The sequence below is a fragment of the Notechis scutatus genome, chromosome Z, assembly GCF_049901735.1.
Source record: "Notechis scutatus isolate UNSWTSFEM ecotype Mainland chromosome Z, rNotScu1.2, whole genome shotgun sequence".
In the NCBI taxonomy this organism is placed as follows: Eukaryota; Metazoa; Chordata; class Lepidosauria; order Squamata; family Elapidae; genus Notechis; species Notechis scutatus.
In genome coordinates, this window is record NC_142025.1 from 25350780 (window position 1) to 25373516 (window position 22737).

Below are 22737 nucleotides of genomic sequence, written 5' to 3' on the forward strand. Positions count from 1 at the left end.
AAGAAATCTAATTACTGGCAAAATAGTCTCACTAAAATCCAAAGCTTTGAGGATTGCCTTATTTATACCTGTTATGGACAGAAATGGGAGAGATGAACACATTTTGGAGGAGGAATGTAATAGCTGTTACTGCAGGAAAAGCAGAAAGAATAAATTTATTATATAAACAGTACAGGAGTCTAGCCTACATTAAAAAGTCAGGCTGAGGAAGTCTTCTAAAAGCAAATGCATTTTTGGAGAAGCGTGAATCAGTATTAAACTATTTAGAATTTTAAAAGAAGCACAAGAGGATTAAACTATGTCCATAAATGTCTTGCCAGGCTATGTAATTATTTAGAAAATGGTAGCAGTGTCCTCTTTGAATGGTTCAACCCTTATTATTTTGATCTAACTGAATTTTTAGATACTTTTCTCAAAGTTTCATTAAATGTCTATAAATGAGCAAAAGAAGATAATTATGATTTCAGAAAAACAAATATTTATTATTCAGGTTTATATACCATTTATATTACAACTGGGTCCTAAGCATACAATCCAATTCCATAAACAGATTTCAATGGCAACTGCAACAGTAACTGTTATAAAACACAAACCATACTTTAAGAATTACATTCCAAAATTATCTAACTTTCAGTTATACAGTGACATCTCATGATTCATATCATTTCCCAAAGGCTTTCTGGAATAGTATGGGGTGTTTTTTAATCTTCCCCTAGTTGAACAGTGACAGATGTATTGTAACAACAATAGCTTCCTCTTTGGAAAACAGGTCCAAAACTAAATGTTTACATCTATTTGCAAATCCAATTTGACCTGTTATACATTGCATATACAAAGAAAAAATAGTTAACAGGTTAAATCAGCAGTCCCCAACCTTTCCGGCTCTTCCAGCAGTGAGGTGGTGGTGGATGATTTGGCAGCTTGCTTGCTGCTTATACAGCCTGATTCTCAATTGGCTGTGGACCGGGAGTTAAGGACCCCCCAAGTTAAACAACAGCAAAGTTCAAAGTCTTCTGTTAACATTGTAGAAAGTCTACAATGATTTCTTTTTTTTAATAATAAATCTTATTAATGAACAACAAAAAGATAAACATTTAAAAACAATGAACGTGGTGCATACATCCCGACACACAACGTTACCTATTTGTCTTAAATCCTCGTATAATACATATAGCAAAAAATAAAAATTTACATATATACATAAATATTAATCATTGTTAATACATTTACTGCTTTCTTTTTTAAACCAGTAGTAAAACTTCTTCCAAATTTTGTAGTAATCAGATTCAGTCTTATCTTTTCTTGGGTTACTCTATCTATTTCAGTGCACGTCCAAATTTTTCTAGTTATTTCTATGTCTTCTGGCATATCATTACCTTTCCATCTTTGGGTAAGGGCTAATCTCACAGTAGTGGTGACATGGACTATTAAGTATATTATCTCTTTATTATATTTTCCCACATTGATTACCAATAGAAAAATTTCAGGTCTAAATTCTGTTTTAATTTTACATATCTCTTCTAACTGATTTCTAATTTTCAACCAATATGTTTGAACTTTTTCACATTTCCACCGTACATGGTAGTATGTTCCAGTTTCTTTGTTGCATTTCCAACATTTAGGGGATAATTTAGTATACATTCTTGCCAATTTTGATGGTGGAATGTGCCATCGATAAAACATTTTGTGTAAGTCGCCAAGGTTATTTTTCTATTCCTGTCCCATAAAATTTGCCGATCATCCAAATTTATACCATATCCAAAATCTTTCATCCAGGCCAACATTGTTTTTTTCACCTTTTCTTCTTCCAGTTTGCATTCTAATAATATTTTGTAAGTTTGTTTAATCAATTTCTCATCCATTCCTAATATTTTATCCAATTCTATTTTCCATCTACTAATACCCCATTCTTTCATATCTTTACTATACCTCAACTGTAATTGTAAACAGGCCCATCATTCTATCTCAAATCTCAAATCTTTCAACTCCTGTCTTGTTTTTAAGTCACCCTTCTCATCTAATATGTCCTCATATGTAATGACCTGACCTCGACGCAATAAATTTGAGTACATTAACGCTTCTAATATAGATAGCCAAGTTGGTATTTCAGCATAGATATGCGTTTAGTTTTATTCCATGCATTTAGTAAGGTCTGCCTAATTTTATGCCTTTGAAAGTAACCATGAATTTGATGTTTGTCCTGTCACAAAAAGGCATGCCACCCTGCCTGTAAGTTATATCCTTCTAATGTTAATATTCTTTTATTTTTAACACTTATCCAATATTTAACCCAAGTCAGAGTATCCACTCTATGATATATTTCCCAATTCAGTAGGTCAAATCCTCCAATATTTTCTTAATAATTTCTTCCTGTAATGGTATTTTCTCATTTTTCCAATTTTTAGCAAATACAATCCTAGCCGCTGTTAATATATTTACAATCAGATATTTCAAATCTTTACTGTATGTATCAGGTAAGATTCCCAATAAAAAGATCTCTGGTTTCAAATCTATGTGTTTCTTTGTCATTTTTTCCAACCACATGCGAATTTTTTGCATGGATAAATTGCATAAATTTTGCATAAATTGTTTCTTACTTGGATGGTGTTCTCTCCATGCATCATAAATCTTAGCTTCTTTTGCCAAATCATGAAAATTTTTCGTTAATACCTTTTTCCTTATTATTTTCTTATTTTCAGCTTTATAGTCCATTGTTTTATATATAATTGCATTAAAATCACCTAAGATACAAATCTCTTCGTAATGTATTTTCCTTAATATTATTATACAATTTTTGAAAGAAGTGTTCTTGTGGACCATTCGGAGCATAAATTTCTATCAAAAGAATCTTTTTATTCTCAAACTCTATCTTTACCATCAATATCCTACCATCTTTATCTTTAAAAATTTCTTTAGCCAAGATCCAATCTTTTATGTATAACACCACCCCTCTTTTCTTTTGCTTATCTAATGACATAAAAGCATTTCCTAATTTTCTGTTATATAGCAGGTATTTTTATTTCTCTTTTATATGCACCTTTTATATGGCTATTATATCTGCATTCAATTTTTGTAGGTTATGAAATATTTTCTTCCTTTTCGCTGGAGAGTTTAAGCCATTAATGTTCATTGAAATTACCTCACATTTCTCTCTCTTTTTATTAATTTCTTTGTCTTGTACTTGTTGCTCTCATTTCCCTAGATTCTGCATATTGTCTTTCATATATTTCTGCCTTTCTTCTTCCATATCTTTTCTCCTTATTATCTGGTGAGTTTTCATCCTTGTTTGCTGCCTCTGTCCTCTTTCCTCTGCCGAGTCTTTCCTTCCTTCCACTTCTTCCACTACTGTCTCTCCTTCATTAGCAAATTGTTGGTCCTAAAAAACTTCCGCTTTGTCAATTGTGTTTAGTCGATATCTCTTCTCCTGCCAATTGACCATAATTCCTTCCGGCATCAATCATCTAAAACTGATATTATATTTTATAAGTTTCATTGTCAGAAAGTGGTAAGGTCTCCTTAAGTCCCTTACTCTTCTCGGCACCTGTTTAAGGACAGTTATCTGCTTTCCGCTATGTTCTACTGGCTTGTCTCTCGTTCTGTGCAATATTTCATCATGAGTCGACTTAATCAATTGGACATGAACTTCTCTAGGAAGATTATGCCTTCTTGCATAATTTGTCTGTACTCCGTACGTCTCATCTATTTCCATCACAATTTCTTATTTTTCAGTTCTTACTATTTTCACAATTATCTCACCCGTTACATCCGGCAAATCTTCCTATTTTTCCTTCTTAGTATTTTGGAACCTCAGGTAATGGTCTGCTTTTTCTGCTTCCAGAAGGATTACCGTAGATTCCAGATCTTTATTTGCTTGTATCAACTTATCAGTTGATACCTACCTTTTTCTCCTCTTTATCCATTCTAAATTCTGTTTCCGCTATTTTTTCTTGTTTTTCCACATCTCTTGTGGGTAGCATTCAAATTTTTCATCTATAATTTGGATTTTTTCTTTTAACTCAGATCTTATTGATCCTATCTCTGTTTTCAAGTCTTCATGATTTTTGGATAGCATTTCCTGCATATCCAACATTAATCCTTGTAGATTTTTTATTGATTTCGATCTCTCCCTTGGTAACATTTTGTCTATAGCTCTCTGTGTGGAGGGACTTGCCATTGAAGCCTTTGTCAATCTTTGGGTGAGTATTTTTTTTCCAACTCCTGGTTTAGGTATATTTGTATTACTTGTCATACTAAATATCTTTGCTATCATATTATTTTTCCACCACCTCTTCCAATTTTTTCTTTCTCTTTCAAGTCCCTCCAATTCTGTAATTTCTAACTTTGACACAGCACACTACAATATTTGACTCCCCTTCCCTTATATCAGTTCTATAACCACTATCGACTCTATCAATTATCCGAATGCTTATATAAATATTAAGGCCAATCTAAAAAATAAATCCAATCTAATACCCAGTATTCAATAGTATGCTAAATTATATACACAATAACAACAATCAGTATATAGTAATTAATTTTAACAAATATAGTACTTAAAGTAATCCCACTTAGTCAAACCTTAAGGATAATAAATATATATCTAATTAATCTATAACATACTATATAGTATACCAATATATCAAGATATGTATAATAAAAAAATTTCTCTTATGCTTTAACTAGTCAATTTAACTGCCAAGTATATAATATATGATTTATATCAATCTGTATTATCCAGTATATGCAGAGACCAGCAGAATCTTACATTTACCTATATGTGCAGTAATTTGAGAATCAACAAAGGAAGCCAAAAGGCAGAAGTGTTAACGTAGAGGGAAAAGAAACCAAGCATCCCTTTTTTTCTCCTTATTACAGTTTCTCTTCAGTTCAGTGGCCAGCAGATGTCTCTCATGAAGCGTTACAATGTCTCTTTGTCAACTTCAAAACTGCAGACTCATTTTCTTTGTACCGTCCATTTTAATTAATTCCAAGTTTCTTTTTCTGAAAAAGTTCAGAACAGTTCAAAAAGATATAGAGAGACAAAGTCCAAAGTCCAATTTCACGATATTTGATCAAAATTATCAATTCTCTCTCAGGTTTTTAAGTCAAATCCATTTAGTTCAAAGCATTCAAATATTCTCCGTTTTTATTTTGTAATCCCACAGATCTCTCTCAAATCAACACTTGACACTTTCAAAAGTCACCCTTCTGCAAGTATAATCCAAAATTTTCTTCTTACATTAATTCCAGACACCGATCTGATCGTTTTTTCTTTTACAGCTGTATGCACTGATCTCCCTTCTATTCGCCAGATTTTTTTTTTAATGGTTTTCCTATCTTCCGATCTCTTTGCCCGCCATAAAATTCGCCGCTCCTTCCATTCTTAACTAGGGCTGACTCTTAATGCCGGTTTTTCTCTATATCGATCGCTTTCAGTGTCCTTTTTGTTTTACTCACTTTAAAGTTTAAAGTTATTAAGGCTGTCCATTTTGTATGCGCCTTCGTTATGCTAATTCACTGATAGTATGACCAGCTGTCTTCTATGGAGGACCTGCCGATCGTCCTTCCTTCGCCTGCTCAATCCAGGTTCTCTCCGCTTCACCGCATGAACCGCCACCCGTGTAGGTTCTTCGGCACCCCTATACCTTTGGAAACCTTACGAGCCTTCTTTTGACCCCTGAAAGGTCCCGCAAAGTGAAGTTTAAAAGATCATGCTTCACAGAGAGATCTGCTTGCACGTCTTCTCTCCTAGACAGCTGGCTCCACCTCATCTACAATGGTTTCTTATTTACTCAAATACCCCAGTCATCTCTGACCTGTCCAGGATCAAATACCCTCATTTGAGTCTTAATAATAAAACCTTTCCTTGGGAAAGGAATTTAATTGGGAATTTTCCCAAAAATTTGCATCTTATTTCTGAAGTTCATAAGTCTTTGTTGTGAATATCCCTGCAGCATCCATTGTTGAAAAATTCTCCTTAAAACACAACATGAATCTTGCCAAGAAAATCCAAACGATGCTTCATTCATTATCTCAGAATTTCTTGTATGCATATTTCTTTTTGAACCAAATACTTTCCTCTTCACATTTGGCAGCAACAGATGGTATTCAAATTCAAGTTGCAAATTAAATCCAACTGTTATATCCTACTTTTTGATATCCTCCTGGAATTGGTTCAAAGTCACTGTTGACCCATCAAATTTTTTATTTATATTTTTAAATAAAACCTGTAGATTGGAGAGCATTCTTTTTTCAAATGCTTTCCAGAAAATTTTATTTCCTTTTAGAGACATTTTGAAAAACACACTATTCTTTCCAGGGACAAGAGAATTATAACTTAATGATCATAGAGAAAAGTTGAGATAAAGTTTTTTCCCAAAATAAAAAATGATTAAAAAGAAAATTTTCCCATCAAAGTTAAAAAATCAAAATCAAAGTTCTTTTTAAAAAAATGTTAGAAAGAACAACATTTGCAGTATAATTCTGTATAAGTCCAATCAGATGACTCACTGCCAGAAAATGTATTCTCCTTAGAGCTGCTCGGAGCATCCAGAGAGTGGGTGGTGCTTCAGTCTTCTGCTCTTGTAGGCTGAGCTAATTCTTGAGGAACGCTCCTCCCTCCGTCACGTGCCTCCATTGGAGCGTTCCCCCCAGTTTATGCTCAGCCTCTAGCAGAGAAGGCAGTGTTTTTTTTCTCTCTCTCTTGGCCGTTTCAAGACTGCAGTACTTTGGATTGTTTTCTCCTCTCAGGTTGTATTTTATTTATGTTAATTCCTTAGCCCTGCGCAGTAGTTGTTTGGGATCCTAAATTCCCCTGGGAGCCTTTAGCCCCAGGGGGGGCCAGGGAGAAGGCTAGCCAGTTTTCCAGGCTACCTCCCCCATCCTTTCTCCATTGCCTTCTGCCGGTTTTTCTCTGTTGATTTTTTATTGCCTGCATCGTTCCGGTCCGTTTCCCCCCCCCCACCCGAACGCCGTTTTCCTTCTCTGTCCGAAGGTTGCTGGCTCTCCTTGTTTGCCTTCCCCCTGGGGACCTTTGCCTTGTCCAGGAGAGCCGTTTTCTTGCCGCTGCTGGAGCCTGTAAGCCCACGTAGCAGGCGGACGCCATTTTAAGTGCCGCCTCGTGGCCGGGCGCCATTTTGAATTTCTCTTATCTTTCTGATCACTGCAGCGTGCTCGGAATCAGGCAGCAGGACCGGCTGGCCTGCTCAGATTTCGATTATAGACATTTTGCCTGGTTCTTTCGTTGGAGGCCAGTTCTCTGCCTCCCTTGTTGGCTTCTTCCGCGGCCTGCCTTAGCTGGCACGGTTTGACTCCCACCACTCCCGCCCAGTGCTGCCTGGGAAGGTAGTCTGGTTAGGCCCTGCTTTTGCCTTAGGGCCCGTGGCGTTCCTTGATTGTCTGGACTAGCTTCCTCTTCCTCTAATCACCTTCGGACAGAGAGTTTTTCTAAAGAATCATTTATATCAAATATAAGACTAGAGGAATTTAAAAGACAGAGGAAACTCTCATAGATATATACATATAAACAATAATAATAATAATAATAATAATAATAATAAGAACAAGAATTATATATATATATATACACACACACACACACACACACACACACACACACATATATTAGATGCATATATAATTAAACAAATAAATATATAAATAAGTGGGGGGGCATATAAGATTTTCAAGGGCACCCGGCCTTGTAGGTCGACCCCTAGGCGCGCCAACCGCCACATTGGTCCTTTTTTCTCCCTCAATTATCAAAAAATGGCAGAAGGCAATCCCTCTACTGGCTCTTCCTTGAAGGCCAAATCTAAGACCCACTATCTGCGCAGGCAGACTAAGGAGCCCTCTAAAGCTTTCCAGAGGGACGCCTTAAGACGCCATAAGGCGCTGGAAAAAGAGATCAATAAACGCACCAGGCAGACAGGCTCAGTGCCTCCCACACTACCTCCTTCTACCTCTTCTCAACCCCCTCCTCCTGTAGTTCATTCCTCCCTATCCAGGCGCAGCTCGCCCTCTCAGGGTCACCAGGCTCCTGCAACACCGGCCAGACGAACTCCAGAGGCTACTTTCACGCCCACGGCCGCCGGCCTACGCCAGGAAGAACCTCTCATCCAGGTGGCTCCGGAGCAACTGAGATCCTGGATGGAGCAGGCTATCCGCCAAGGGATTGCGGAAGGGCTCCAACAGATGGGCAGGCCTGGTCTACCACCGCTGGCCACCAAATCCGAGTCTCATTCAGTAAGATCACTCCCACTCAGATCGGAACCGCCACAGGATCAGGTACCCCATCAGGGGGAGGGTTCCCCCTCAGTCAGGGAGGAGGAGGAGGAGGCGTAGGGGAACTAGATCCTTACAGGGAGGAGGAGGAGGAGGACTTTGATTTGGGGTCCCTTCAATATAACGAACCCCCTTACGACATAGAACCATGAGAGGCAGAGATGTCAGAGGACGAGGGCCTCGCTCCCAACCAACCCGCCTTTGTGGGGCTTTTTAAGCCCCAACTATTCAAATCCCTCCTGTTCAAGGCCAGAAACATTTCGGGCCTAAAGACTCAGATCCCCTTTGACCCCCTCTCCCCACCCCGGAAGGTCCAGAGGATTCCATTTTTCAGCAGCCTGTCGTGGAAGCCGAGGTCATACCAACCCCCCCATCTTCCTTGACCTGGTGTCCAAGCAACTTGCCTCCTCGGCGGCCCCTCCCGCCCCCTCAGCTCATGATAAAAGGTTCTTCAATTCAGACCCAGAGCTTTCTAACCTATTGGGCACTCCGGAGGTGGATGAGCCCATAGTGGGCCTGGCCTCTTCCTCCTCCCTCAGCGACCCCCTAGAGGCCCTGAGACCGGAGGAGAAACAATCGGAGCTGGCTTTACGCCGTGCCCACCAGTCAGACGCTTGGGCAATCAGATCGGCCACGGCCGCCTCATTCTTCATCAGGTCATCCATTCGCTGGCTTTGCCAGCTTAAGCAACATGTCCCAGCCTCCAATGTCCAAGCCCATCAGGACATTGCCAAGATTACGGCCGCGGCCGAGTTCTCGGCCGACGCTACCTACCACTCGGTCAAATTCTCCGCCCGTGCCATTTCCTCCCATGTCTCTGCCCGCCGTCTGCTCTGGCTAAAACACTGGCAGGCAGACCTCAAGAACAAAGTTAAGTTGGCTTCCGCTCCCCTCGTGGGAATCAAATTGATTGGACCATCTCTGGATCCCCTTTTAGTAGAAGGAAGGAACAAGAAAAAGTTCCTTCCATCCCTCATCCGCAAGTCAGAGCCAAGATCCCTGCAGCCCTTTCGGAGAGCGCCCTTTCGCCCCTATTTCCAAGCCCCCTTTCCTCCCAGGTACCAGAGGCCCCCTCCCTTTGGCTCGGGTCAGCCTCAGGACAGGACCGACTCCTCTGACAGGCATAGGAGGGGCGGAGGCTTCAAAAGGCCTTTTCGGGGCGCGGGCAACAGGCCGTTCAGGCGCTCCAGATAAGCCACCTGATTTGATTCCCATTGGCGGGCGTCTCAAGACCTTCGCCAACCAGTGGGACTCCTCAACCTCCGACGCCTGGGTCAGGGACTATCAGGTTTGGCCTTGCCCTCGAATTTCAGTCTCCTCCCCCCGATTTTTTCATGCCATGCTCCCTATCCAAGGACTACTCCAAGCGCAGCCTCATGGACTCAGCAATTCAGCACCTACTTGATATACAGGCCATTCAACCCGTTCCTCTGTCTCAAAGAGGACAGGGTTTTTACTCCCACTTATTTGTGGTACCCAAACACTCGGGGGGATGGAGAGCGATTTTGGATTTAAAGCGGCTTAACTGCCATCTCGTATACCGCAAGTTCAAAATGAACACGCTGCAATCCATCCTACTGGGTGTTAGGCAGGGAGACTGGTTGTCATCCATTGACCTCTCTGAGGCATATCTACACATCCCTCCCCTCCCATTACAAATTTCTCCGTTTCTGCTACAATAACCTTCACTTCCAATACGTGGCTCTCCCTTTCGGGTTGGCCTCAGCACCCAGAACTTTCACCAAGGTTCTGGCCGCTTTAGCTGCACACCTCAGAACCTTCCCGGTGCGCCTCCACTGCTACTTGGACGATATTCTCATCCTTTCCACTTCCAGGGAACAGGCAATGAGGGATACCCAGACTACCCTATCCTCTCTCCAGGACCACGGGTTCCTCATCAATTGGAAGAAAAGTCAATTATCCCCCTCCACCAGGATAACTCACCTGGGGATGGTGATCAACACTGTGAGGGGAAAGGTGTTTCTATCTGAGGAGAGAATCCTCAGTATCCAAAAATCTGTAACAAGTATCAGACGCCTTAAGAGGGTCTCCCTTCTGGAACTATCCCAGTTACTGGGGAAAATGATATCTTGTCTTTCCATTATTCCCTGGACCCGTTTCCATTCCAGATGCCTCCAGTGGTTCCTGCTCCCGTTCCAAAGATCCGGATCAAGCAACTCAAAGCGCAAGGTCCGGGTTTCACCAAGGGTGCTCACCTCCCTCCTTTGGTGGAGCAGGGCGTCCATCAACAAGGGCTGCCCCCTCAGGGAGCCCCCAAGAGTTACCGTCACCACAGACGCCAGTCTGTCCGGATGGGGCGTTCACCTCCAGTCCCTTACAGCAGGGGTCTCCAACCTTGGCAACTTTAAGACTTGTGGACTTCAACTCCCAGAGTTCCTCAGCCAGCTTTGCTGGGTGAGGAACTCTGGGAGTTGAAGTCCACAAGTCTTAAAGTTGCCAAGGTTGGAGACCCCTGCCTTACAGCACAGGGCAGATGGTCAGCGACGGAGAAACTATGCAACATAAACTGGTTGGAGCTTCGTGCCGTCCATCTGGCCCTCCGCAGTTTCCTCCCCCAGGTAGGCGGCCGCCACGTTCTCATCCTCACCGACAACATCACGGCCAAAGCCCACATCAACAAGCAGGGGGGCACTCAATCATTCCGCCTAATGAGGGAGGCCGAGCGCCTCTGTCGGTGGGCGGAGTCTCACCTACTTTCTTTCAGGGCGGACCACATCTCGGGCACCTCCAACACCTGAGCAGACTGGTTGAGCAGGGCCACCATAGACCAGTCAGAGTGGCGCCTCCACCCAGCTCTATTCAGGGAGGCGACATCCATCTTCGGGCCACCAGTGGTAGACCTGTTTGCCTCCCCCCTCAATACCCATCTTCCAAGGTTCATTTCAAGATTCCCATCCCCAAGGGCGGAGGACCACAACGCTCTTCGGTGTCCATGGCCCCCGGGCCTCCTTTATGCCTTCCCTCCTCTGGCGCTGGTGCCCATAGTCCTTCAGAAGGTCCTACAAGAGAGGGCGGAACTGATTCTGGTAGCACCTTATTGGCCCCGTTGTCCTTGGTTCGCGGACCTCCGCAGCCTATCAGTAGCCCCCCCCGGAGGATCCCAGCAGACAAAATCTCCCTGTCCCAAGGTCCCCTCCTCCACCCGAACCCCCAGTGGCTTCAACTAGCCGTCTGGAGGTTGAGCGGGAACGTTTGAAGAGGGAAAACCTCTCAAACAAAGTCATCGATACCATTTTAGCAGCCAGGCGACCCTCAACTACAAGGATTTACGACGCCACTTGGACCATCTTTCGTAAATGGTGTGTCAAGCTTCTTATTGACCCAACTAACCCCTCCATTGCCCAAGTGCTTGATTTCCTTCAGGAGGGTCTCAGTAAAGGGCTGTCCCCCAACACACTAAGACGGCAGGTAGCTGCCTTGTCTATAGTCATCTCCGGTGGAGAAGGCAGTTCCCTCTCTCACCATCCCCGTATTTGAACCTTTTTGAAGGGGGCCACAAACTTGCGTCCCCCGGCCCTTCACCGATACCCGACCTGGGACCTCAACAGGGTCCTTACCTCCCTCACAAAGCCACCTTTCGAACCCTTAAGAGAGGTTTCGCTTCAGTTTCTATCCTATAAAGTAGTTTTCTTGGTAGCGATCACGTCAGCCCGTAGGATATCAGAGATCGCTGCCCTGTCTGTTAGGAAAGACCTTTGCGTCTTCCACCCCGACCAGGTGGTCCTCCGCCTTGACCCTTCCTTCTTGCCCAAGATTAATTCGGTCTTCCATAGGGCTCAAGAACTTATACTCCCCAACTTTTGCCCCAGGCCAACTCATGAAAGGGAGAGACTCTGGCACACTCTGGACGTCAGACGTGCCTTGCGGATTTACATTAAACGTACTGAGACCTTCTGCAAGTCTGAGGCCCTGTTTGTATCATTCCAACCAAAGTCACAGGGGCTCAAGGCTCCTCCAACCACCATAGGTCGTTGGATAAGGGCGGCCATCGCCAAGACATATCAGACTCAGGTGCCCAGGGGTATCACGGCTCACTCCACTAGGAGCGCGGCTACGTCAGCTGCCTGGGCTACCCAGGCTCCAATAATCGACATTTGCCGGGCAGCGACGTGGGCCTCCCCGTCACCCTTTATTAGGCATTACAGAATCGACAGATACGCCTCAGCTGAGGCTTCCTTCTTCAGAGGGTTCTCAAGGAACCCAAAGGGACTGCAGACCAGACGGCGCCCCTCCCGTAGGACAGGCCCAGCTTTGGTATGTCCCACTCTCTGGATGCTCCGAGCAGCTCTAAGGAGAATGGGCGTTGGTTCTTACCTGACACGCCATTTCTCTTCGAGCTGCGAGGAGCATCCAGCCCCTCCCTTTTTCTTTCACCGTCTGGTGGGGTCTTGTTTCGGCCAATTAACCTTTAAGTTTAGTCAGATGAGAGCACGGATTCCTGTTTCCTCTCGTCTTCGCATAAACTGGGGGGAACGCTCCAATGGAGGCACGTGACGGAGGGAGGGGTGTTCCTCAAGAATTAGCTCGGCCTACAAGAGCAGAAGACTGAAGCACCACCCACTCTCTGGATGCTCCTCGCAGCTCGAAGAGAAATGGCGTGTCAGGTAAGAACCAACGCCCATTTTCATCACAGAGTTCCTTACAGCAAAAAGGAAAGTGGGTTGGAATGTAATAGTAAACAATGAAATAATAAAAAAGAGTTGTAAAACTCCAGCAAGGGGTTATAAAATAGATCAGCAGACAACTAGTTACAAATAAAAAGATAGTAAACTTTAAAATTTCCCTTTTGTGATCAAACAAACAACAAAAATATTTCTGTAGATCAGCTAGTTATTTCCTGGACAATCAGAATTCACAAAAATCAGGTTATTTCTGCCTCCTAGAACAATCCAAAATTGAAAATTATAACTTCCAACATCAAATACAGGTGGGCAATTCATGAAAATTACAAAATAAAAACACCTTTTAAATCCTTATGATTTTCCATTAAAATTAAAAAGAGAAAATATACCCCATACGTCCTTACTTTAGTTCATCTCTTTTTAGCCTTCCTTCACATTGCTCAACAATAACAATGTCCCCCAAATGGTGAAGATCTTCAAAAAGCAGTAATAGGCTGGGACTGAAAGGAATCTCTTTTAGCTTAGTAAATGTAATAAGCTAATAAAATGTCTAAGAAGTGAAAGGGATAACTTATTGTCCACTTAAAAAATAAATTCTAAAATGGCTGTTTTTCCACAATAGTGTGATAGCACCTCCTCACCTCTAGCTAAATGGATGACTTGGTTTCTTTGAAGTGCTGCTCCAGAGTCTCCTTGCAGAGTTTCTTTATCTAAAAACACTCATAAGAAGAAATACAGGGAATAATTGCAAAATATGGTAAAATAATGTGTTTAGCCCAGCTATGTTCCCTAAAAAAATACTGATTTATCATGCAGGTTAGCTGTGAATATAAGCAATAAAAGACTTTAATTGTTTTACAGACTTGATTTACTATGCAAATAATATTATCTCAGAATTATGAAACCAGAGAACATATTCATGAAACTCAAAATAGTCATGGTAGGGTTCATGGGGTCAGCAAACAGCCATAGTTCATTAGTGAAATATGAGAGCACGTTCTTGGCTTCAAAATGCAAGCATATCTTAAAAAAATATTTTGTTTAAATAGTTTTCATTCTAATCAGACCCTCAAAAAAATATTGATTTCTTTGGATTGGAGATGAAGCATTTTTTAGTACATTGTTGGCTGTCAGAGGAGTTATTGAATGCCTGTTTGAAATGAGGTTTGTAGAGGTAAGTATCTTGAAATTGTTATGTAGAAGAATTTTATATGGTCCTTTTGAAATATCTTCTTATTCTCACCCTCTACAGTGAAAATATTTTACCTATTATTCGGGCTTCATGTGCTAAGGAAAACTTGACCATTTTTTAAAGATTATATGTTATACTAATATATGTTCTTCTAGTGAAAAACATCTATGCCATATCCAACCATTCTTGATTGTATTATTATTTATATTATAATTAGTATATACCAGGGGTGGGCAAACTACGGCCCGCGGGCCACATCCGGCCCGTTGGTCTGTCCAATGCGGCCCGCCCCTGAAAAAAAATAGCTGCCATTGGTCTGTCCAATCCGGCCCGCCCCTGAAAAAAAATCGCTGGGCGTGACGTAATTGCCCTGTGCCGCGTGGCCCCCAAAGCTGCAAAACAGTGCGGAGCGATCTAGGGGTAGGAAAGAAAAGAAATTTGCAAAGGCCTCGGCTGGGAGTTCGAAATCACCTTCGAGTGCGACCTCTCCGAAGGTGAGTCCCCGCCGATCCCCCTTTTTTTCTGGGGCTTCCAGGCTTAAACTTTGCAAAGGCAAAGCTTGCAGGCTGGAGCGTCTTCCCGCCGAGGAGCGGAAAGGGTTCCACCCGGTGGGCGGGCGGGCTGCTTGGAGTGCTGGTGGAGCTTTGCCCTGCCTTGGTGCCCCGTTTCCCGGCTCGGCGGTCCTGCTCGGGCGGCACTTTAAAAGCCTGCTCCCAGCACCCGAGCAACTTCCCAGCAACTTTCGGCTTCATTTTAACTCGTGGGCGCTCGCGCCTGGCCCCGAGCTGCGCGGCGGAAGGAACCCGGCGGGCGGGCAGGCTGCTTGAGGAGGCTCCGGGCTTCCCCTCCGCCAGGCGCGGCGCCCGCGAGTTAAAACGAGCCGAAAGTTGCTGGGAAGTTGCTCTGTTTTCCAGGGCTTTGCAAAGGCAAAGTTTGCAGGCTGGAGCGCTTCCCGCCGAGGAGTGGGAAGGGTTCCGCCCGGCGGGCAGGGCGGGCTGCTTGGAGCGGGCTGCCGTGCGGCTCGGGCGAGCGCGAGCGCCAGCGAGTTAAAACGAAGCCGAAAGTTGCTGGGAAGTTGCTCGGGTGCTGGGAGCAGGCTTTTAAAGTGTCGCCCGAGCAAAGTTTAAGCAGCCCGCCCCATCTGCCGGGCGGAACCCTTCCCGCTCCTTGGCGGGAAGACGCTCCAGCCTGCAAACTTTGCCTTTGCAAAGCCCTGGAAAATGGAGCAACTTCCCAGCAACTTTCGGCTTCGTTTTAACTCGCGGCGCTCACGCCTGGCGGAGGGGAAGCCCAGAGCCTCCTCCAAGCAGCCTGCCCGCCCGCCCGCCGGGCTTCCTTCGCTGCTGCGGCTCGGGCCAGGCGCGGCGCCCGTGAGTTAAAAGGAAGCTGAAAGTTGCTGGGAAGTTGCTCGATTTCCGGGCTTCCAGGCTTAAACTTTGCTCGGGCGGCACTTTAAAAGCCTGCTCCCAGCACCCGAGCAACTTCCCAGCAACTTTGGCTTTCCTTTTAACTCGCGGGCGCTCGCGTCTGGCCCCAAGCCGCACGGCGGAGGGGAAGCCCGGCAGGCGGGCGGGCGGACTGCTTGGAGGCTCCGGGCTTCCCTCCACCAGGCACGAGCGCCTGCGAGTTAAAAGGAAGCCAAAGTTGCTGGGAAGTTGCTTGGGTTTCCGGGGCTTCCAGGCTTAAACTTTGCAAAGGCAAAGTTTGCAGGCTGGAGCATCTTCCCGCCGAGGAGCAGGAAGGGTTCTGCCCGGCGGGTGGGCGGGCTGCTTAAACTTTGCTCGGGCGGCACTTTAAAGCCTGCTCCCAGCACCTGAGCAACTTCCCAGCAACTTTCGGCTTCCTTTAACTCGCGGGCGCTTGCGCCTGGCCCCGAGCCGCGCAGCAGAGGGAAGCCCGGTGGGCGGGCAGGCTGCTTGGAGGAGGTGACCGGCGGTGCTCCGGCAGCAGCAAGAGGCAGTTTCGCCCGGCTCCGCTCAAGTGTCCGGCTGGGGCTGTCAGGAGTTGCTACCGCCGGCGCAGCTCGTGCAGCTCAGTCCCACGTTGCCTTGGGAAGGAAAAGGCAAAACCAGGAGCCGCTGAGCCTGAGCCTCCGGTGCCGCTGCTCCTGTTGCAAAGCACCGCCGCGGCTCTTCCTTTTTGCCTTCCCTTCCCGAGGCAACGCGGGACTGGAGCCGCACGGAGCTGCGCCGGCGGTAGCAACTCCTGACTCAGGGGGCCTCCGAGGTGAGGGGAAGGAGGAGAAGAGGGGGCGATTCCCAAAAATCTTGTGCTGACCCGGCCCGTCTGTCAAATTTTAAAAGTCAATGCGGCCCCCGAGCCAAAAAGTTTGCCCACCCCTGGTATATACGCACACAAACTAGTCACGGCAGCGTGTTTGTGAACCGTCTTGGACTTAAGATTTTCTGCTAACTTCCCAATTGATTTTGCTTGTTGGAAGCTGGTCACAAGTAACAGTTACATGAAACCCTTGCTTAACTATTGATTCTTGCTTAAAGATGGCAACAATGATTGCTAGGATTGCCATCACTAAGTGATGTGGTCTCATGAGTTTTACTTTATGATCACATCGTTTAATGAAAGTGGAAATGGAATTCCGATCGCAATTACCGTTATTAAGATTACCTATAGTTGACAGGAGTATTTTTTATTTATGCATTTATTTTACCAGGCTAGAAGAGATGGTATAATTCAGAACAAAATGATTTTTAATATAGATGATTTCACTTTTGTAATTGTAATTTCAGGGGGAAACTCATCTTACTTTTCTTAAGGAGACATCAATTGAGCAGCTATTTGAAATATAATTACTGGGGAAAAGAATAGCTGAATAAATGGATCAGATCAAATGAAATCCTCTGGAAAGATAAGAAATACAGAGCCTACTACTGATACCGAATTAGACACAAATACTCAGTCTGCTGTCATGGTAACCTATTTTAAAGTCTGTTACATTAAACAATAATATTTGAAATTAGGAGTGTAAATTGAAGACTTAAATCACAGTGTGAAATGGAAATGTAATTCATATGTCAATTCCTAGAAATATTTTCTGTGCTTATATAAAATCTTTAAAATTATATATTGCATAAATTTAGTCTTTAAGGATATAATATGATTTCCTTAAAGATTTATTCCAATCACCTCATAATTGCTTGTGATTGTTTATTTGCACTAGAAACTAGTTTATTAACTTCATATCTAGGTATATTCTGCTTAATTCATCTAGAAAAGAATATTTGTAGCTCAGTGGTGAACTGATATTTCATTACCAAACTAGTAATACCATCTAAGGCCAACAAACTAATGCTAGAGAACATTCTAATCAAGGAACCATCAAAACCACTCTCACCAACACTGACAGGGCAAGCCACTAGTATATAAAATGAGAGCAAACCACACTGCCTACTAACACTGATAATGTTGCCTGGTTTGGTTATGAAACATCTGAGCTCTACCAAGGTCCCTGCAATTCTTCTATATTCTTCCCTAGAATCTGATGTTATAAACTTGTAATGGTTGCTGATATTCCTTCTATTCCTAAGGCATGCCATGTTTAAAAAAAAAGCACACCCAGGTATTTTACATTACATACTGATTTTGAACAACAGGAGTTATTTATGCTTGAACAGCTGTTTAAACTTGTTTTACTTCCTGTAAACCTCTCATACTAGTTCAAACATGCTTTTTGACATATTTCAAACAGCCTTTTTAAAACCATTGTTCCCCAAATATATTAGGACCATAACTTCCAATATCCCTGAATATCTTGAAGCCTGTGTTGTTAGAATATATCTGGAGGGTCATCAGATATAGGAACGTTTATATAGAAGAATAAATTTATCTGAAGTTCCTAGAAATTCTGTTTAAGACAATTGAAATGAGAAGATTTTTTGCCCCTCGTTTTAGACAACCGAATCAATTTTTTTGAAGACACTTCAGTCAAATTTTCTGCATGTAATGGCATATGAAAACCCAATTTTACAACAGAAAGCCTTGGCTTGTATTCCACTCCAAAATCTGAAAAAGCAAGCTCAGAAAAAGTTATCACAAGCCCAAAAACTGGACAGAGGTAATATCTGAATAGTTCGTTTGACAGTATCAAACAAAACATTACTATATAAATGCATTCATATGTTAACAAACAAAATTGTCACAGGAAATGTGTTTTGGAATAGCTTTAGAAATGATAAAATTATGTATTTTTATATAGGTGTAAGAATTGTAGCTCTTATGTTCGTGCAATCTGATACAAAGATGTTTTAGAGGATTGTGCAGTTATCTGCATTACTCTTGTCATGATTCTATTAAAGGTGGTCATTTTTGTCCCTGATTTATATTTATCTAGTGCAGCAAATATTTTTAATTCACTTACAAATAATTCTAATAAGTTATACTTGAAGTCGTTTTTTTTCACTCAATACCTTCACTCAGTACCTTCAGTGCCATAATGTTGCATCTCAATGCAGAAAAAGGGCAACTTAAGGAAGATTTGGTTGAAATTCTAAATTGAAAACTTGAATGTAAGTATTCAAGATTTGTCATCCTATTGATTCTATGTTGGTTATGGCAGTGGAGATGTCCTGATATTTATGTATAGAATGCTAATATTTCCAATTTACTGTCTCTGAATTTATGAAGAATTTCAGTACCCAAACCTTTAAAGCTACTGTATTTTTAAAAAAATATTCAGTAAGTCAATAAGGAACAAGCCAACTGTGTCTTAGATTCAAACACCCAATTAATATCTCCCTAAAATATAAGAATATATAAGTTATACTGCATTTGAAATAGTGTTACTATTTCTTGGTGCTCCTTCAAAATTATTTTCCTTTCAGTTTTGTGTAATTCCTGAAATGGTTATGCCAATTTGATAACTTGGACCCCTGCTTTAATTTTAATTCTTTTTTAAATGTGTAGATTGCATTCTGAGAGAAGAGGATATTCTTCTGATGGAGTTAATCAATTGGTTTAAATGTAGTTTTTTCAAGTGGGTAGACAGCTTACCATGTAGCAAATGCGGGAGACAGACAGAAACTAAAGATAATTTGTCACCTAATGAGGATGACCTGAGATGGGATGCAAGTAGAGTTGAAAATCACTTCTGTAACCAATGCCAGTTCAGCAACAGGTTCCCAAGGTGAGTTTAGCAAATTGTCTTTAATAATTGTAAACAATTTGTATTAGACATTATTAATTTAATATATGCATCTCATTTGTATTTCAGTCTGCATAGTTGGAAATTCCATATATAATGCAAGATTACAACAACCATTGGCTAGCACAATTTGGTGGTTCTTTGCTATCATATATAGTAGAATATCACTACAAACGATATTAGTTCCCAGTGATCCCCCATTTTCACCACATCCATCCTATGAGTGGCTGTTATCCCCCCTAATACAGAACCATCAACCTGTTTGAACCTAATTGGAGTGCTCAACTGAAAAACCCGTAGCTCAAGTTTGTCCACCACGGCTTGTGTTACAAGGCACCGTGTACACCCCAAATCTTTCAGATTCTTCTATACACTGCTTCAAGAGTCCAAGAATGGGTTAAGCTCCTCCTTCTGATGTCATAGAGCTGAGTCTACCACTATAAAAAGCCAGCCTCTGGCTGGCCCGCCCATCTTTTGATTCAGCTTCTTGTCTGAGAGCATAGTCTCCGGAAGAAGTGCTTTTAAACAGCTAAAGGAAAAGTTTGAACTCAAAGAGACAGCAATAAATTTAAAATCTAGCTCCCGGGGATCCGATAGAGCTCTGTCTCCAGGAGAGCGGGGATCTGCTCTCCTGCAGCACCGAGGCTTCAGCCCTGCTGCGCAAGGACTGTGGACTTTGACCATGCTGCGAATGACTGCGAACATTTGGAGGAACCTCCCATGCAGCTGCACTGATTGCAATCTCGTTGTTGCTGCCGCCGGCCAAGCCGTTTTACAGCTGACTCCATAACTTTGTTCCTGCCGCTTCTCAGCTGTTCCGGCTTAATTCGATCGCTTGGGGCCTGGTAAGAGCCTAAGGAGCTTGGCGGCCATTTTAGAATTGTATTCTGCTCCTGGTGCATGCCTTTGGCCAGAGACCCCTCTTCTGCTTCTGTGGCAGAGGTTCTAATATTCCTACAAGAGGGACAAGGGACTTGCCCCTAACACGCTTCGCCACCAGGTAGCGGCTCTCCCCTTTTCTATCCTGGGAGGGATATGCTTCTTGGTCCCATCACCCTTCGGTGCGCAGGTTCCTAATGGGGGCATCTAACCCTCAACCTCCTGTTGTACATAGGTTTCCCACTTGGGATTTACGTAAAGTGTTACAAGCTCTAACGAAGCCCCCTTTTGGGCCCCTCAGATCTGTATCTCTACAAATGCTGTCCCTCAGGATACAATCTTTAGTGGCCTTTACCTCGGCCAGGAGAGTGTCCTAATTAGCAGCACTCTCAGTACGATAGGACCTGTGTCTTTTCCATCAGAACAGGGTAGTTCTTAGGTTAGACCCCATGTTTGTCCCTAAGATAAACACATGGTTTCACCGGGCGCAAGATGTTGTGTTGCCAGACTTTTGCCCCAGACCACAACACAAATTGGAACACAGGTGGCATACGTTGGATGTGAGGCAGGCCCTTCGGATTTACATCAGACGGACGATGGCCTTTCGAAAATCTGAAGCCATGTTTGTGTCGTTCCATCCCTCTGCAGGGTGACTGCATCAACAATTGGTAGGTGGATTAGAGCTTATATATCCAAGGCATACCAAACTTTATCCAATGCCAGTTCCCAGCCCACTCCATTAGGAGTGGGGTTACTTCGGCCGCCTGGTCTACTTAGTCGTCGCTGGAGGAGATCTGCAAAGTGGCTACCTGGGCTTCACTGTCACCATTTATACGGCATTATCACCTGGATTCATTTGCTTCAGCCCAGGCATTGTTTGGTTGGAGGGTGCTTCAACAGGTGGTTCCTCAGTCAGAGTGACTGGACCAGAGGTTGGCCCTCCCATGGACATGCAGGCTTTGGTATGTCCCATTCCTGGACTCTCGAAGCAGCGTATAGGAGAATGGGCGTTGGTATAATTACCTGAGAACGCCCTTTCTATCTACGCTGCAAGAGAGTCCAGCCCTACCCTATACGTCTGGTTATACTTCTCGCCTAAAAGATGGGCAGACTCAGCTCTGACGTCAGAAGGAGGAGTTTAACCCATTCCTGGACTCTCTTGCAGCATAGATAGAAAGGGCATTCTCAGGTAATTATACCAACGCCCATTTTATTGTTTCAAGATTTGGAGTTGAGCAACAGTGCTATCAATAAATTTAAAACATTAAAATATCACTCTAGTTTAGCAGGTTTCATTTTAATCAGGAATCATGTAGTAGGATTTTATACATCTGGAATTAATTATTGGATAATAATCGCTAGCTTAAAGATTTGAAATAACAGAGTATGTTTATTTAAGTCATAAAGTGCTTTGTTTTGGACTCCACATCACACAAAGGAAATAGCAATAGAAGAGAAAAATAAGAAATTAAAGTACCATGGTGACTGACTGAAAGAACTCTTGGATGTAATAATCCAAAAGACAAATTTCAATATTATAATATTTGACCTATTGTAAAATTTATAGTTACTGATATCAATAGTTATGGGGAAACTTTTAAGATATTTGAATTATTTGGTTCTTATAGCAGTAACTAAAAACTTTATATTTAAAAAATTATGTTTCCAGATACAACAATCCTGAGAAGCTATTGGAAACTAGACAAGGACGTTGTGGTGAATGGGCCAATTGTTTTACACTTTGTTGTAGAGCAGTAGGATTTGAAGCAAGATACATTTGGGATGCGACAGGTATAGCTGTTTTAGAATACCTTATGTTAAAGCAAAATGTTTCATAGGCATTCTGAAATTGTTAATCAATAGTGCTGACCCTAACCCTAACCCTAACCCACTGCGTTTTTAATCATAATCTGCATCAGAGTATATTGATGTGGCCTCTTAAATTTTCATTTATGAGCACGTTTATTATTACTAACATACACACCTGTCATCTTGACTGAGAGAATTTCTGAAGTGAAAGAAATATTTTTGGAGACAACAGACGACTCATAAATTTGGAATTGGGGTAGTAAAAATAGACTTCACCAAAAGATTAGGCCTAAGAAGGAAACATAATTTACTGATAACATTTTAGCCCATTCTACCTGACAGGTTTATGGTTGAGGTTGAAAAGCAGGAAGATGGAATTTTCTGAGCTAGCGCCCTCTCTCTCTCTCTCTCTCTCTCTCTCTCTCTCTCTCTCTCTCCTCTCTCTCCCTCCCTCCCTCCCTCCCTCCCTCCCTCTCCCTCTCTCCCCACTCCCTCCCTTCCCTGAGGCTTGAGTAATATACTTTATTAATTAGCCCTTGGGTCATATCAAAGTGCAGAGGTCCAGACAAATTATTAATAAAATCTGATAAAAACAATTTAAAATGGAATTGGATAAAATACAATAATTTAATATATAGATAAATAAAATATGATAAAATTATATTTTGGTGTCACCCCTACAATCCACCCTTATCTGTCCCATATATGGCGATCTCAACCGAACCATTTTGCTTAAGTACTATGCTGTGTTATTTTCAGATTATGGCCGCAGA

At 42.9% G+C, this 22737-nt stretch overlaps 1 protein-coding gene and 1 long non-coding RNA gene across 6 annotated transcripts in view; one reads left to right on the top strand and one right to left on the bottom strand.

Moving 5' to 3' along the window:
- NGLY1 (N-glycanase 1) overlaps positions 1-22737 on the top strand; it is a 37194-nt gene that overhangs the window by 1260 nt on the left and 13197 nt on the right. For 3 of the 5 annotated variants that reach the window (XM_087945170.1, XM_087945169.1, XM_087945167.1), the window contains exons 2-5: positions 16866-17047; positions 18028-18190; positions 19039-19258; positions 21825-21946. In XM_087945170.1, coding sequence (XP_087801296.1) covers positions 16967-17047; positions 18028-18190; positions 19039-19258; positions 21825-21946 — 586 coding nt within the window. In that variant the 5' untranslated portion in view covers positions 16866-16966. Of the gene's footprint in view, positions 1-13975; positions 14101-16865; positions 17048-18027; positions 18191-19038; positions 19259-21824; positions 21947-22737 lie in introns of all 5 variants that reach the window. The other 2 variants (XM_087945166.1, XM_087945168.1) reach the window with 1 other exon arrangement.
- LOC148128791 (uncharacterized) overlaps positions 4773-22737 on the bottom strand; it is a 54834-nt gene continuing 36869 nt past the window's right edge. Inside the window, exons 3-4 of the long non-coding RNA XR_015745585.1 lie at positions 13568-13636; positions 4773-5001 (exon numbers count right to left, since the gene is read on the bottom strand). This is a non-coding gene — a long non-coding RNA (uncharacterized LOC148128791). The remainder of the gene's footprint in view (positions 5002-13567; positions 13637-22737) is intronic.